This window comes from Rhinoderma darwinii, chromosome 1 (genome assembly GCF_050947455.1).
Source record: "Rhinoderma darwinii isolate aRhiDar2 chromosome 1, aRhiDar2.hap1, whole genome shotgun sequence".
NCBI lineage: Eukaryota > Metazoa > Chordata > Amphibia > Anura > Rhinodermatidae > Rhinoderma > Rhinoderma darwinii.
In genome coordinates, this window is record NC_134687.1 from 335,294,572 (window position 1) to 335,313,128 (window position 18,557).

Sequence of the window (18,557 nt, forward strand, 5' to 3'; positions counted from 1 at the left end):
CAGTGCTGACAGAGTTATAGTTGGATTTATATGATTTGATATGTATACAGCACACCGGCTTGGATTTCACGTTCAAAGCATTGCTCCCCTGAACAAAACATGTTTAGGCACAGACATATGTTAGATGTCTCATTTGGGAAAAAAAGGTACAACATATATTTTGAGTTAATGTGGAACAATGCTCATCTTGCTCTGTTTCCCTCTTCCTCTCCTGATGTCTGGAAACCACTAGGGAAGAGAAAATACTTAATTTGTATCTGAAGGACAATACCTTTTGGAAGATCGCTCTAGTCCAATAAAGTACTTAACGCACTCTTTTGCCAGAGGCCTACATAAATCAGGCAAGGAAGGGGAGTCAGACTCAAAGTGACTGGTAATGCCTAGTGAATTCCTCAGTGCGGCTCAGTATGGTTTGGTGCGCATTGCGCGCAGATGTCAGGTATTTTAATAAAGAGCTTCATTGTACAAGGGTCCATTCCTGCTCCGTAGGCTTTTTCAGAGAGGGTGGGAAGGAAAAAGGAGGGGGAGAGGACTGCTCCAGCTGGGTCTGGAAACTCTGTCTGAGTCAGGAAAACCGCAGCTCATAAGCAAAGAGGAAGCATAATGTTCTACAAGGACAAAACATTAGCAAAAATGTCACTCAGGCCTAGTTCCACATGTTGGCTGCTCTAGGCCTCTTCCTTGTAGCATGCCCGAGCGATATAAATTCCATCTGCTCGGCAGCCAAGTGACAGAGAAGAAATACCGGCATCTGGTCTCTATTGCTGTCGGCTTTTTTTTCTTCTTTTTTGTGTTCCATGTTAGTCCTTAGCAAGAAACATATGAGGAGATGAAGGTGCTGGCAAGCAAGTAAAAATCTACACTGGCACAAACAAGACTTTCTGCTGCTTTTCACACTTCACTATGGATTTTTACAGGGAGAGAGGCGGTGAGGAACTGATAAACTGGCGTCTTAAAGCCAAAGACCTGGAGGTCATTTTTTGTTTCAAATGTTCTCATCTGTAGACAATGCAGTGAAGACATACATTTGTGTGAACACATACGACAGATACGTACAGATAGATAAACAGAGCAAGCGACAGACATGTATTGATAAACAGATATTGAACTAGATGTAAACCATATGTAGTCCCAATTGTTGGTTTGGTTATTTTATGGATTTGGGCCTGAAGTCCACATCCAAAGGTTTCTGTCAAAAACAGAAATCTAACAAAATCACCAGATCTACTTTTCTGCATTCAATCCCTAGTATAAGCATGTATGCCCCCGATCCCAGGAACCATCTTTCATATCTGTTTCTGGCTATTTGAAATAATGTCTGTGACCAAGAAAGGTCTGTTAGGAAACCAGAATCTATGGTCACTAGGACAGGAAGTGATGTCATTTGATTGACAGATGCAGAGAGGATGACATCAGTTGGGGAGGAAGGGGGCATCACACAGACAAATAACGTCAATCATGTTACATGGCATGTTTTATTTGTTACAAAAGTCACAATGTTTTAGCACTAGGCTTTCAGTAAAATCTGCATTTATTGTTTATACAATTTACAATATTGAAATAATTTAATTGAAAGAAACTTTATGGCTACATTCACTCGACAGTAAAAAATGGCCATGTGATAGCTGTTGTTTTTTAACTGCCTTCACATGACCATTTTCAAAACAATAAAGTTCCGTGGGTGTATTCCCACGGCCGTTTTTTTTGATGGCCCGTGAATACTGGCCGTCAAAACATAAAACATGTTCTATTCATGGCCGTTTTCATGGCATGAAGGCCTCCATAGAGGTCAATGGATCAGCTTTTAACGGCCGTGTTTCAGGAATCAATCCTTGTGACGGCCGTTAAAAACGGATCCTACCCTCACAAGAGGACTCCTCGGGCACAGCTGTATTTTAAGTGCTGAGACGAGGGAAGCCCTTGATGTCTCTGTCCATATATAGGCAGTGATATAAGGGATTTCAACTATGGAGTCGCAGGACAGGGCATCGCAAGCTTAAACATAGACAGACGGAGTATAAATGGATGAAAATTTGGAGGGACACTGATGCAAAACGGCTATGAAAAACTGACTGTTGATCAGTTTTTGATGGCCTTTTTTTCACTGTCGTGTGATTGAAGCCTATGTTTTACAAAAGTTCAGTTGATTAAAATGTATTCATTCCATATACTACTACTAGCCATTTTGTTCTAAGATATTTTTCACTAAACATTAACTGGCAATAGGAATTTCTTAAAATATATTACTAATTCTATTTGAAATTATGAAGATGGATTCTAGGAGCAGACATTCACTAATACATTCATATGATTACTTTTTAATAGCCATGTCGGAAGTTTTTGTCAGCGAGGCCTCTTTGTCAAGGCTTATGACCAGTTAGGTGACAGCAACCCTCTCCGAACATACAGAAAGACACAGAAAGAAAACAAGGTCTGTCATCTTTTCCTGATATCTCAGAAAAAAATGAAATTATTTCTCCAGTTAATGTCGTGAGTGAATTGCTTTAGCTATTTGCTTGAACTGTACTAGTTGGCCTGTGCACCAGTCGGCTGTGAATGACATGCGATGGGCCAAACCACTTGGGAGCACAGACTGTGAGTTATTAATGGTGACAGGTATACTACCTGGGAGACAGGTTGTGAGGGGAGGGGGAGATTATTTATAAGCGAATGGTTAACAGCTGTACATACTGCTAAGCATTACATGGATGCCACAAACTGTACAGATCAGAGCGCAAGTTATTCAAGCACGAACGACCTGCCTGTCACTGGAACGAGCCATGCGCTTGCAAATTGAAGTCAAGAGGGAGAGGGAATGAGGGGACTCTGAAACAGTACTCTGCTCTCAGGCGGCACTGTCATCACAAAGTGAGGGACGGTGATGTGAAAGAGATAGCCCTGTCATGAAATATGCTTCTTGAATCGCATGAGCATCAATGATGAAGTTAAGACATTTGTTAGATTTGCTTCAGCTCCCCCCCCCCCATCCCCATCGCACCCTACACTCTCTCTCGCTCCCCTCCCTGTCCTCCAGGCCTTTTAGCAGAACAGATGTAAAATGTGTCCGGCACAGATGCCAAGACACTGGGAAGAAAACACATTTTATATGGAATAAAATTTGTTATTTTATCTTGAAAGTTAAGCTCTCAGTGTTTTGAGTGTTGTTACTGATGTGAGTGTTGCTCCTACTACAGTTACACAGACTACATAGAGTAAAATATCACAACTAGGCACAAAGGTGTATACAGAGAAGCCATGAGACGTTACATCTGCTGGTGTCTGAAGGAAGTCTCAAGAAGACATGTTTAAAAGGAAAAAAAACTTTTTTATATTATCATCTTAAAACATAATTATTTCATACTCCGTTTCCAAGTGAATGAGGCTGTCCACTGCTTCAGTCATTACACTCGCTTCGCTAAATGTCTATCTTCTTTTATACTTCAGCGGTAACATTGAGCAATCACCAACAGGTCCGATACCTGGTCACTGCTGTGGGGAATGGTATGTATGGCAAGGGTATAGATCACTTTTCACATTGCCAGAGAGTCACTAAATAAATAATTTAGGCAAACATTAAAAAGTTGCTCATAATGTAAAATACTGAAATGAGAAACCAGACCACACAGATTCTAGCGTCTACAAATCCAATATACCAGGCCACAATACAGTGATCGCATATACTTAAAGTATAAGCAATTCAGTTATTCCAAATAGAAAATAAATAATAGTTAATTGACAGTATAGCTGGCTATATTTCAACCAATTGTTTGGCCCATTATGATTATTAGACCAAGAATAGGGTAACTTGCTGAACGTTTAGTTAATGAGAAGAGCTTAAAATTGCATACTGGAAAATCTTGGTTTATCTTCCGTGGGAACAATGGATCGGCATGTAGAAATCCAACATGCCCGAGCTTTCTTTCCCCGAACATCTGCCGTTAGGGGACGGTCGGAATGCCCTCATAAACATTAAGTCATCATCAGATCTCGCTGAGATCAGCATGTTCAGCCGACTTTTATCTAATATGTACGGCCAGTTAAGATGTCCAGGTTAGCTCATGGACATTTGCCAATGTATGGTGATCTTACGTAAGAGAAGGCAAATCCTGAGATTCTTTTTCTAATGAATAAATGTTTTTGCATTTTAAGTACAATCACACGGACTAGACAGGGACATTTAAGATTTTTGTTAAACTCCTTTCAACTAAATCGTGCTGAATGCCTTTCAGACTTGCAGAGATTTTGCTTCATAGAGCCGTCTGAGGGATGTGTAACAGCACAGTAAACAAAAGCCACAGGATCATTTTAAAACATATGGTGCATAACCACCCGTTTGTTTATTTTATGGAAGTTAACATTATTTAGAGTGTATTTGTGGTTAAAACTAATAGATGTGTGTTGTCCAAAAAAAAGAGACTTTTTCTTTCTGTTTTAAGCTATTTACACAAAGCCTTCCAGCCCGCATCTGCAGCATGGCTCTCTCTGTAAAGTTCTATGATTGTTTTTGCATGTTCTTAATGATGTCTGAAAAAGATGTAATCCAAAAACAGAATGTTGCCAGGAACATTAACAAGAATGGTACAGTGTGAAAATAAGCAATTTTCTGCCTTGCCAAGCTTGAAAAGAAAGCCAATAAAATGCGCTTTTATTCCTCATCAAATATTTTTCAAATTCTTATTAACAAACTTGAATTCCAATTGGCCAATGAGTCTTTTTGTAATAACAGCTCCTTCCAGTTTTTAAAATCTGATTGACTTGGTCCGGCGGTTAATTTTTTAAAAACTTCCGTTGCTTAATTTGTTAAATTATTTATTCCCGCAAATTATGATCAAGAAATTAACTGTATCAATCACTATAAATGCCACATCTGAAGTTTACCTTACCATCATGGGTCTAAAAATATTGCATTCGAGTAGGTTTAACTAAATAACAAACAAATGTATTAATAAAAACATGTCATAATCTACCCACTTTAAGAATGTATTGCTTATCGTAAAGCTCCACCATGGATTATTATCGGCTCTATAGCCAGCAAATGTAAAATCTAGCATATCTGTGATATATCATTGTTACTATTTTTCTGTATACAATTTTTTTCAGTTTGTCTTTAGTCTATAAAGTGTAAAATATACTTTGTAGTGTTGTGAATGGACTGTGGTAGTGGTAGATTAACATTAATGTCCAAGTTAGGCTAGATTCACACGAACGAGGTGCCCCCGTGTGGGTTCCATTTTCACGGATCCCATGGACTTGAGTCTATGGAGGGATCCATGAAAAGTGAACAAATTAGGACATGTTCTATTTTTTCAATGGATCCTTCACACGGTCCGTTGACACAACGGCCGTGTGAATGGCCCCATTGAAATACATGCATCTGTGTGACGGCCGTTAGAACAACGGCTGAGTGACGGCTGTTAGAACAACGGCTGTCACCCGGACACACTCTACGTTCGTCTGAATTCGGCCTAACAGGTATTCTTATTTTAATCAGACTATTCACGTATTTATGTGTTAATAAGGATTAGATATTCATAGGTTAATGAGCAAGACTGCCCTAAATCTTGACACAAGTTATAGTCAGAGTAACAATACAAACGTAAAAAATTCTGTCAACAGCAGAACCCGCTTATTCACAATTTCCAAGAGTAAAAAAAAAACTGACAAATAAGTGAAACTAAAAGTGAAAACAAAAAAGTAATAAAGATATATTTATCAAACATCCTAGACTTCTATATAGCCAATGGTTATAATTATGGAACACAAATTTCGTTTTTATTACCTCTTATACAATGTAATCTAAATATCAATGCTGGAAAACTTCATCCAGGTCCTATTTTGATTTTGTAACAATTATCTTTGTAAACTTTACTGACCGATGAGTTAAGGTCCTATTACACAGCCCGATATGATCGGCACTCGTTTGCTCCTTTCATAAGGAGCAATGCTTTTATGTATGGGGAGGAGCGATCATTACAACGATCGTTCATCCCCATATATTTCTATCAAGTCAGCAGCGCTGTTTACATAAAATCCAAAACAGGATATAGATATATAGCTATATCCTGATGACCAAAATGCTTTGTTGCAAATCGGTAGAAATACATAATACTGAGATTTGGAATCATTGTAGAGCTTTATAGTGACGGATCTTTCCACATGCATTTTTTTCTGTGATGTAGCCAAAATAGTCTACCTTGGCAAGGTGCCTCCTTTGATTTCCTGATCACTGGAATGGCCAAAGGGTCACTTAGGCTTAGAGCCCACTTTGATTTCCTAATAACCTGTATAGCCAATCCAAGCCTGAATATATTGAGTATATTATTCCAATAAAAAGTTTCTCAGCTGAAAAGTGGAAGACCATTTATATTGGACATTCTTTGTATCATTGCATGACTCCTAAAAAGCACTTTCAGATGTTGGCTGTAAGGGAGTTTGCTGTGCGAAAGGTTGGCAAGGATTTACTGTCTGTAAACTCAGCAGTGTGAAGCAGCAACAATCTGAAACTCAATTGGAATCCCCTCTGGCTGTAATACCAGTTGTTGACTTACCCGCAAAAGGGTAAGGCAAAAAAGACTTGGTTGCTGAGAAATAAAGGAGTTGTCTAGTTTAGAAAACCCATTTTGAAATTTGCCATTTGGGAATTTGATTTAACAAGGGTAGGACACCCATTCAGGACACTTATCTATAAGCCAGAGTAGAGAGTGGCTACAAAGAATTTCACTCTGGAGGACCCAACATGTCTATGTATTGTATGGACTATAATGAGAACTGTGTAATGTTTCATTTCTCCTGCTTTGGCGCTGCAAAGAATTAAATAATTGCCAGGTTCCCCACAAATTACAGCTGATTTCTGGGGTTTCCAGCTTTAGGACAACCTGGGATCAGATTATGGAAAATAGATATTCCAAGGTGGACAACCCCTTTAAGTATATTTTAGTGACTACTAAAATATACATGTATATGTTTGTAAAATGAGTATTTAGGATGTGTTAGGATGATAGCGGTGGGGGACACTCACCAAGCTGGAGAACTAAGTGGTGCCAGGTTAGACTCATTCGCTATGAATTTAAGACAGGTATACCGTGTGTGTATATATATACATATATATATATATATATATATATATATATATATATATATATATATATATATATATATATAAAATCCTAAATTAATATAACACATTTTTAAAATGTTCAATTTATCATTTATAAAAAAACTTTAGCAACTTTTTTTGTTACTTATATTTAGTTTAATCTCATTTTTCTTTTGATTTTCTCACCTGAAGTATATATCCCCGGACATAGTCCCGCAGCGTCCATCCTAGGCCATGCAAGATGTGTAGAACCTCTTCTTGTTTGAGCACGCTGAAGAGACGATCCAGCAGAATCTTGAGCCGCACAGGCACGGCCTGTGTACCATACAGCATGAGGCTGCTGATGTCGAACACGACGTTGGATTGTACAATCTCCACTTGTGTTGGGTGGTACAGATGCTGAGTGCTAAGCTTGTCCAAAGCTACATCAATAGGGAAAGGCAAAAGAAAAGACAAAATATGAGCATTAAAAGATCAGCCAATAATGGTGATGACTTGAAAGTGGATTTTTCAAGCAACAATGACTAAGTCACTCTCAGTCTTCTTTTAACTCAATTAGGAATGTTCAGGCTAGAGAAATGGCAGTGTCAATAGCAAGAGGGATTTTTTATGAAAGCTTGCAGAGCTCAGAGAATATGCTCCTTAAGGAAAATGTATTGTCTAGTAAAGAACTGTATGTGTATACACAATCAAGGGATTATGGAAATCTCCCGGATTTATTGGCAAAGTCATGCAAAAAAAAAAAGGGTATACATAGAGTTTATCTACACTTACATCTTCCTACAATACAATAATTTCATACAACTGGATAAGTGGATAATCTTTTGCTTGACACATAAATAAAAACATATATCATGTTTAATAAGTATAAGGAGTGTCAAGATATTACAAGTTACCGTAATTTACCCCAACTCAATTTTATAAGATATCAGAAATTGCAATGATAAATTCCTATAAATGTACACCACCTCTTAGGGGTTGTGCACATTACGTTTTTTGGCCTATGTTTGATGTATACATTTGGAAATGCTCTGGAAGTATACATTAAACGCAGGCTGTGACATCACTTATAGGTCATAATGGTATCCATTTAATGGATACATCATCAACACTCATGACACTTTTTATGACTTATCCGTTAAATGGATACCATTATAGCTTATGAGTAACAAATGCCACCCAAAGGCTAAAATACCATCCGTTTAACAAATACGTCATGAAAAGCTTTTGAAAAGCTCAAGATGTATCCATTTAAAGGATGTCATCCATCACCCATAGACTACCATGTTAAAAACGTATATGTAATGTATACGTTTTATTACTAGTCTGCGCTGAATGGAATATCGTAGTCTATTCCATACTTTTTCTTTGCCGTATACTAATGTATACTGGCCAAACGGAGGCAAAAAGGACACTCTTTTGGCCTCCGTCTAACAATGAAGGTTTATGGCATATTTACGTGTATGTCAGGAGCTTTCCCAACGTACACGATAAACGTAAGCAAAAAACAATGTGAGCAGCCGCTTACTGTTATTTTAAAGGTACCATTATGCCCAATAAATGTCTACTGTGTGTTTAGAGGTACAATTTTGGCCAATGACAAAGACAATCCTCCGTGAGCTAGACAAAGCAGCAGCAGCAGCAAAAATCAGGATATTCTATCTGGGATATAAAGTAGTTTTACCTACATTGTAACAATAACAACCCATGAAGCAGTGTGAGCAGGATAAAGTCAGTATCAGTTTTCAGCGTCTGAATGTACAGAATGAACATTCACTGACAGCAAGTACATTTTCTTTCTTTTCATTCTACAATGATTAGTCTTTATTTATATAAGACTAGACAATCTTTGGACAAAGTTACAATTCTTCTTTGAGCTATACTCTTTAGTAAATATTAGAAAATAACTTTTACTACCTTTCCACGAAGGGTTATCTCAGCATAAACATTGATAGCATATTGCTTTGATATAGGGGATCAGATTTTTGTAATCAATACCGATCGCTAAAGGTGGTAGCGGCACTAGGAAAACATCACGCCACTTTTCCTAAAGTAGGCTCTGCTCAGATTTTTCCGGAGGCCACCAGGTCAGTCATTGACTATAATGTTAGCAATATGCCATCAATGTTTGTGCTGAAATAACCTTTTTAATATACTTGCAATAACCCCAAGTGCTACTGTATGTGAATCTACTGAGTGGGCTACAGCAGAATTTCTAAATTCTTTAATCTGCCAGTGTTTGATGACTAAAGGCTGTTGGCTGCAGTCTACATCTAATGGGCCTCTGACCAGACGCTGCCCGGTTGGGACACCTACTGGTTCCTAAATGGAGAATATTGCATTAATTAACCTATTAACCCACAGACCTAATTGGAAACTCATAGTAGGGGAAATGATAATTCCAAGCAATATCTACACCAAGTGGTGATGAAGTACTGATACGCTTCTACTATACTCTCCCCATGTAAGCATTATAATACATACCGCTCTGAATTAGAAGGTCTTCTATGGTGTTATTTATTTAACCAGTTAATACCACAATCTTTATATCTGCCAACCCATAAACTAGAGATGATTACAAGCTGTTACCGGTTAAAGTGAATGTTTATCTGATAAGGACTCCAGCTGTGAGCATCACTTTTACCAGCCAAAACTACGTGAGCGCCCTGACTTTGAATGTGTGCAGTCACTGAGCAAGGAGCAATTACATGTCGAGAGAGGGGGACTTAATGAATCTTAAAACCACATACTTTGCAGAGTAAAGAAGCTAACATTTTGGAGGAAATGGACTGAAAAGGGTCCTTGTGTTACACGAGAATGACATACACAGCTGCGGCAAATTCTAAATTTAAAGTGCTTATTTCGTCGTTTTTCAACTGGTGAGTTTGTAAGGTTTGTTTTGGTTGAACGTCAAGAACATATTGGCTTTCTAGTCAGACTGTGAACCAGAGGTTTTTCAGTGGTATTTATGTACATATGGCTGCTTCTGGTTATTCTCTATGGAGACAGGGTGTATTTAAAAAATGTTGGAAAGGACGGGCCAAGTCACCTCCTAAGGCTAGGTACTCACTCGTGTTTTGATTTGGTATGTTTTTTTATTTTTATTTTTTTTGGGGTGTGGCGACTTTTTTTTCCCTTACGACAGATCTACACAAATTGGGCAACTGAAGTACGAAATTCATGTTTTTAAATTTATTTTCCATTTGTATAAAAGAATGTCCTCCAATGATGTTTGTGTTTCCATTTTTTCACTATTAAAGTCAATAGGAACTAGATCGACCAAAAGTATTATTTTTTTTCCAGTGTAAAATCAGCTCATAGTGAAAAGAAGTGAAACGTACAATTCCATTTTGCCATCCATTTTAAATCCATAAAAAAAGGTATCTGTTAATAGAGCCATTGCTTTACAATTTAAGTTAGTATCAAAGACAACTCAAAATTGTGTGAACAGGGCCAAATATGTAGTGAATATTGGTGCATAGCCTGAAGCCCATGTACCCTGATGTCAAGCAATTCCCACCACCTAACAGATGACAAATTTGCATTGTGCCATATGTGATTACATCATCCTGTATATGAGTTTTATAGTTTAGTATTCATTATGTAGCGAGCTCTTTATAGCATGATTACATCACGGGGCAATTAGCATGATAAGTCATTTAGATATGGTTCTTGTATTCTTTTATGTCGTATGAAGTTCTACAGACTCCCTAGTAGTAAGACCCTAGTTGTAGCTGCTACATCTGTATCTTCTATAACTACCTCACTGTTTAATATTTATTTTATTTATAAGAAAACATATTTTATTATTTAAAATCACATAAATAAGTCTTCAGGTAAAGTCTGTTAGTAAAAAAAAAAGACTACACTCTTCATTGTTTATGTAGTTGATGGCACTACTTGCGGTCTACTGGATAAATGCAATGGGGCCTTCAGATCTTCCATCACTAAGGTCTTGAGACTAGTCCAAGCTTTGTAGGAATGGGGGGCATTTTACACTGTTATAAATGATAGTGTACCTCTATAACCTTAGCAAAATCAAAATCTCAAATAATAACCAAAAATAACCAGTGGGGCGACAGGTTTCAGTAATACTAGTGCACTTTATACTTCACCCGCTTACATGCAAACTGGAGGATATTTTTAGCTTTACATGAACTTCTTTTGTCTGGAAATATTTTTTTCTATCCATCATCTTCACATGTAACAGTAATTAGATGTGGTGCTTACCGATCATCTATGGCAAACCTCCTTATAACTTCGGCCCATTTAAAGAGATATTGTTTACTTGACCAGTCTACAACCGGCACCGCCTATGGCAAGCTAAATCGTGACAGAAATTTCTGCTGAAAAACACACTGTATGTGTTCAAAATACACTTTTTTTAATGTTTATTTTCTCTCCGACCGTCCAACTACAAATTTCTGAGGTTTCAAAGGACTTTAGATTTAGGCTTGGTTCTTTAGGACTGCCAATTTTTGTGGAAAATAAACAGGTTAATTTTGTTAAAGTTATGCTTTTCATATTTCGGGAAGAATCATACAAAACCAGTTAAAGAAAAAATGGATTGAAAAAAATAAATTGAATATAAATGACTGGGTTTATATGAGCTTGTGTTCAGCTGAGCTGAGAACAGCAGGACTAAGTAAGGTTTGGTTAGAGGAGATGACAAGTGTTTCATTAGGGGCTCTTGTGATCTTGCTGCCTCGAGCATCGAGCAGAACTGAGGGGATTGTAGTTAACACGGCATTGCATTACAAGACATCTTCAAATCAAGCAAAAGTGTGTTGAACAGATGGTACAGAACACAGACATGTCACAGGTCTTGAGATCAGGTAAAATGGAAGTGGAATACATTCTGAAAAGCACTGCAGGGCTTTGCAGAGACGAATTTAATGAAAACATCCATGCTTGCTCTGAGGACAAGATAACATTAACAGGCTTTCCACAGAGAACCAAAGCCAGTTTTAGAGGGCCATTTGCCCTGGGCCTTAGCCTAATTCAGGGATGTCAAACTTAAAACACACCAAGGGCTAGTGTGAAGTGACTGTATGAAATTCAGTGAGAGCCTCATCAGAGTGGGGGTTACTTCTCCAAGAAAATGTAGCATTTTTTAAGGTGCTTATTGATTTATTTTTGGATAAAATACTCTAGATGAAGCCAATGTGGCAATACTCCTACTAGTTATTTCATAAGTAGAAGAATAGCATTATACAGGTTAATAATACTTCTATATTATATAATACACCCAAACAGATTTTGTGATTCTAAAAAAAAAAAAATATAATTCATCATTTCAGATTTACCTTAAAGAGTTATGTATTTAATCTGCAGTGTTTTGCTACCAAACCTCAACTGTACTATCAAATCATATATCCATGTAGTATCTGTTTGACACTTTTAAAATGCGAGAAGGGTGCAAACATGTAATAATTTCTCTTACGAGTCTAGATATTCCTATAGAATCATAGTCTTGAAATAACTATTTGTATTTATGTTACTAGTTACAGTTATTGAACCTGATGACCTACAAATGTAACCAAATGGAGAGTAAAATCCAATTGTGATTAGGAAAAAAAGTATTCATCTGAATTAAGCAATAAGGAGTACATAGTTAAAATTAAAAAAAGTCTGACTAGACTAAACTACACCAGCCTACTCTTTCAATGAGCACTTTATTATGAAAAAAAAGCAATTAAATTATAAATTTTACATATTATACGGAAGCTAAGCTGTCATTAATGTTTACAAAATAATAAACAAATGTACTTGATAACAAATCACTGTCAGATAATGGATCCCCAGGGTGCACTCAAATCAGTGTTCTAGGATCCCCTTATTGAGGCTAATTTCTCTAAGGCTGGGTTCACACGACCTATTTTCAGACGTAAACGAGGCGTATTATGCCTCGTTTTACGTCTGAAAATAGGGCTACAATACGTCGGCAAACATCTGCCCATTCATTTGAATGGGTTTGCCGACATACTGTGCCGACGACCTGTCATTTACGCGTCGTCGTTTGACAGCTGTCAAACGACGACGCGTAAAAATACAGCCTCGTCAAAAGAAGTGCAGGACACTTCTTTCAGACATAATTTGAGCCGTTCTTCATTGAACTCAATGAAGCACAGCTCAAAATTTACGGCTGTCAGAGAAGCCTCTCAAAATGCGAGGACGAGCATTTACGTCTGAAACGAGGCAGCTGTTTTCTCCTGAAAACAGTCTGTCTTTTCAGATGTTAAAGCCTCTCATCGTGTGCACATACCCTAAGTATATATGTGGCAGTTATCGGATAACCTTTTTTGGTGGTTTAGTTGATCTTATTTTATAATAATATTGTCCTTACTCTAATGGAAATCATCTCTCCATACACGGACTTCCTGGTAATCTGTGTTGTGCTGGTGCTTATACACAGTAGCCAATCTAAAGAAGCAGAGCTGCAGCAAAAAAGCATGAGGGCAGGACATCTTGCAGGTAGGACAGCGGGTGCAGAGCCTGTTGTGCCCCCAACCTGAAGCTGGGCAGTTTGTTCTAGCAACACAGTTACAATGACTGACAGGGCTCTCCATCTTAAAGAGAACCTTTCACCTCCCCAAACATGTGCAGCTGAGTGCAGCATGTTATAGGAAAGGTTTTACAAACACGGTCCCACGTAAAATTATTTTTCTAACTCCTTCCGTTATTTACATATCGGTGCCATCATATTTGGCGCCCGATGTGTAAATAAGCCCCTGAACTGTCAATGGGGTGTTTCTAACTAACTAAAAGGCAAGGAGGCGTGATGTCTACGCTCTGACACTGTACAATCAGCTGCGGACAGTGTCAGGGCGGCTTGCGCTATGTTCCCTCCCGCGACAACACACACAGACTTGGTGGTTGTGCTGCAGATAGCATGCGCGCGCCCTCACGCATGCGCGCAAGGCCGTTCGCTCACACATCGACGTCACCCCTCCCGCCACCACGGAACGAGAAGAGACGAGGAGGAGGAGAAGCAGAGACGAGGAGGAGGAGAAGCAGAGACGAGGAGAAGAAGCAGAGACGAGGAGACGAGGAGGAGATCTACTTACATCCGTCGATGTTCGCGTTAGCGGCCCTGCACGCCCACGCTATCTGCAGCACAACCACCAAGTCTGTGTGTGTTCTCGCGGGAGAGAACACAGAGCAAGCCGTCCTGACACTGTCCGCAGCTGATTGGACAGTGTCAGAGCAAAGACATCACGCCTCCTTGCCTTTTAGTTAGTAAGAAACGCCCCATTGACAGTTCAGGGGCTTATTTACATCTCGGGCGCCAAATATAACGGCACCGATATGTAAATAACAGAGGGGGTTATAAAAATAATTTTATGTGAGACCGTGTTTGTGAAGTCTTTCCTATAACATGCTGCACTCAGCTGCACATGTTTGTAGAGGAGAAAAGTTCTCTTTAAGGGCTGCCTTTCATCCGATTTTACAGCGACTGTAGAAAAAGTGAGCAGCCCAACAAACATGGTGAGTTTGATATTCCTGAATTAAGCTAAGGCCCAAGGAAAGTGGCTTTGTAGAACTGGCCTTGGCTCTGTGATAGCTATCCTAGCTGCTGATAGACATCTGTCAGATATCTCATGACAGAGGCACATTAAGCTGCAGTCACAGATCATAACTTTGTCCTAATGGAGCAGAGCTAAAATATAGTCAAACAACTAACAGTGAAGAAAGTAAAACAGCAGGTAAGCACTACCCCAAAGTAATGAGTTACATCTCATTGTTAAGCCCAACTAAAATCTGCTTTACTTTGGCTCGGCTTTGGTAATGAAAAATAACCAACTTAACTTCCTAATCTACAGTACAAGGGCAGTCTTACGTTTTAAAATTTGTCTCTGAATTTTTCAAATAAATGTGGCTAAGTTGCTATATCAGATACAATCCATGGACAAGAGTGGCACTGTGACTGGAAGAAAAAAAAAAGCAGACAATTTCAAATTACATCTAAGTCCTTTAAACTCTTTACTAGACATATGTTGAGAATGGAGCTATGGTGTCTACTACTATGTACCTTGATATGTAGGCCCAACCAAATATGAAAACTCTCCATATATTAAGCATTGACCGGACTCTAATGCCAGGATCACACACACACTGAAGTTTGATGCAGTTTTTGGGTACATTTTTTAAGCCAAACACAGGAGTGGACACAAAAGAAAGGAGATGCATCAGTCTGTTCTTTATACCTTTCCTTCCTTTTGGGTCCACTTCTGGCTTTGGCTCAAAAAATGGAGCCAAAAACTGCATCAAAATTATATGTGTAATCCTAGCCTTAAAGAAGTTTTAGAGGAGTGATCACCACACTAATATTTTGGGGACGAAAATAAAAAATTATTGTAGAATGGCAGAAATGATCTTCCTTCTCTACCATGGCTGCAAATGACAAAAACATAATTTAGTACTGGACAATAGAACAGCAACAGCAATAATAAAATATAGGACCACTCCTATAAGTACAATGTATTACTTTCTACTTAAAAACTAAAACAAGTTACTTGTGAATTTTCCAGTGTCTTCTATAGTCCAGTAAAAAAAAAAAACTTTTATAATGTATTACATACAAAATTAAATGTAATTAAAATAAAGCGGAAAAAGGTCTCAATGACATATTTCATTATTATTTTGGAGCTCTGTGATCTGTTTCCAAGCAGTACATTTTAGACGGCTACTCTGTTTATGTAGCCGACAGCGGAACCGCAGTTTTTTCATAGACATGGCTGTCTCCTTTTTTTTTTCAGACAAAACTTTGAACCCTATCCAGCTTTGACACACTGCCTCTTCAGTTAATAACGATCGTGTTTCCCCCTTGTCTACTGTCTACTTTTCTTTGAGGCAACTGCGCACTCAGCACCTCAAGATAATAACGCAAAGCTGCAACATAAAAGTGACAGCATTAATATAATTGTCTGTCTTTCTCGCCTTCACCCTAATCCCTTTTTTTTTTTACTTTTCAGTTTTGACAGCCTATGTGACACCTGTTCCTGTCTCCTCTGATCCTACGACAGCCTTTTGTGCTGACATGGTTCTTGTCTGACAAGGAATCTGCCAGAGACCAAGACAGTATATATATGATGGAATGTTTGATAGGCTTCCCTTGCAGCGATCACGCATGCCGAGTGTGAAGGGTTAATCTCACCAAGCCTGGGGAATCCTTTTTCTTCCGAATAAAAACTCCCTCTGTACACATTAGGGATTTCTCACAACCTCAAGAGTCTCAGAGGCGCTCGACTAATTAGTTTGTAGATTATTCAAAGCTGCTAAATGTTCAACATTAGATTTAGTTTTCGTAAGATGGGTCACAGATCTGGGGATGGGGTGAAACGGGAAACAAAGCGATATTAAACATGGCTGGTGTAAATGTAAAAATAGGCGCCATTTCAGATTAAGTCCATTAACAAAGACCTCACTCTAGATCTTCATGCCTGGTCCATCAAATATCCAAACATATATAAACATTCTTCTGAAAAATACACAGGCTATTATTATCAACAGTGTCAGAAAAATTACTCAGACATAATGAACATAATCCGTTCCATCATTTAACATACGGCTGCCATGCACCCATTAATATTAGCTGTTGCTGGCACGGGAAGAACTTGGCACTTGTGTGGTATATGATTACCAAATACATTTTAGGAATTGACAAGCACCGGGTATACTTTGGAGATTAATGACTGAATATTTGTTCCAAAAATACCACTTTGGTATAAAGTATCTATAAATATATTCAAGCCATGGTTCGGTGAAGCTATCATACAGTCCTTAGGCCTCGGTTGTGACTTGTAGTATGCTTTAGCACCAGGCAGTTGACGGTTATGATGAAATTCTAGTAAACTCCAGACTATTTAGGCATTTCAGTAAGGCTAGATTCACACGAGCACATTACGTCCGTAATGGACGGAACGTATTTCGGCCGGAAGTCCCGGACCGAACACAGTGCAGGGAGCCGGGCTCCTAGCATCATAGTTATGTATGATGCTAGGAGTCCCTGCCTCGCTGCCGGACAACTGTCCCGCACTGAAAACATGATTACAGTATGGGACAGTTGTCCGGCAGCGAGGCAGGGACTCCTAGCATCATACATAACTATGATGCTAGGAGCCCGGCTCCCTGCAGTGTGTTCGGTCCGGGTCTTCCGGCCAAAATACGTCCGTCCATTACGGACGTAATGTGCTCGTGTGAATCCAGCCTTAGGGTCATAGTCACTCATTCTTTTCCAACATATTCCCTTCTATGTACCTGCTGTGAACATACTGAGTAAGGCCCCATGCACACGACTGTAGTTTTCATCCGTAATTATGGATCAGGTCATTACGGATGAAATAGCGGACCCATTAATATCTATAGGCCACAGACACCCTTCAGTAGAAATGATCTGCAAAATATAGAACATGTCCTACTCTTGTCCGCAATTGCGGAACAGACTCTATGTGTGTTTCCCCAATTGCGGGTGGCTATGGATGTGCATCCGTATTTGCGCCAGTAAAAATCCTTACGGTCATGCGCATGAGGCCTAACCCAGGGAGTTATATTGCAATAGAAAAAAGTAAAACAGTAAAATGAAAATGTTATCTATGCTGCATCCAAATTAAGAACATGTTTAACATGTCAGAGTTGGCGAAGAACTTGGTCCCTGTTTTACAATAAAATCTAATATTGTGGAGTTTATCATATTTTAAAGAATAGGCCTCTAAAGTTAGCGACAGTTCTTATAGTAGCACCAAGTCTGTCCAACCACACCAGTGTCTTGCAACCGGTGGGGTTGGGATTAACATGTAGCTGTCGGGGCACCCTGCGTGTGACTTCCTAGCTGGTGGCAGATCTGAATAATATTGGGACCTAGTGGCACCATGGATATCATAGTTTTGCTGAAACTTGGCGCTAGTCTCAAACTATATCATATATACTGTATATCATATGGGTTAGATCTATTTGACCTGATCTTTTCCCTTTTATTACACTCGTCCTATCTTGAAAGCTAGGTTTGGGACCGCCGCTCTAAATAAACATTTCTGCTTATATTAAATTACAATTTTCCAATGAATTGTTTTTAATAAACATTTGGTCTATAAAAAGTAATATCACGTCCGTCTATTTAGTATGACAAGTTTTAATTACTTACGAGGATGTCCATAAACCCAAAACCTTACATAGGTGCCCTGCTCTTTAGCCTCTTCCGTTAAATCGGGTTCACAGTCAATAAAAGCTGTCTCTTTTTTTTAGAAGGGACTTTTCATCAATATGGTTTAAATGAAATTAATTAATGACAGCGCTAGGAAACAGTGTAATTATTGCAGCAGGGACTGGCCATTTGTATTCAGAGAATCATTTCATACTGATCCTGCTGAATAAAAGAGGTGCGGAATAGTAATCTGATTCGATTGAGTGCTTTTTAACATTCAGTTGCTATTGTGTTGTGATTTAATAAGCTGACTGTTTT

At 38.7% G+C, this 18,557-nt stretch overlaps 1 protein-coding gene across 2 annotated transcripts in view; it reads right to left on the bottom strand.

Moving 5' to 3' along the window:
* Positions 1-18,557, bottom strand: part of BNC2 (basonuclin zinc finger protein 2) — a 382,515-nt gene that overhangs the window by 104,972 nt on the left and 258,986 nt on the right. For both annotated transcript variants that reach the window (XM_075825666.1, XM_075825667.1), the window contains exon 4: positions 7,283-7,518. In XM_075825666.1, coding sequence (XP_075681781.1) covers positions 7,283-7,518 — 236 coding nt within the window. The remainder of the gene's footprint in view (positions 1-7,282; positions 7,519-18,557) is intronic.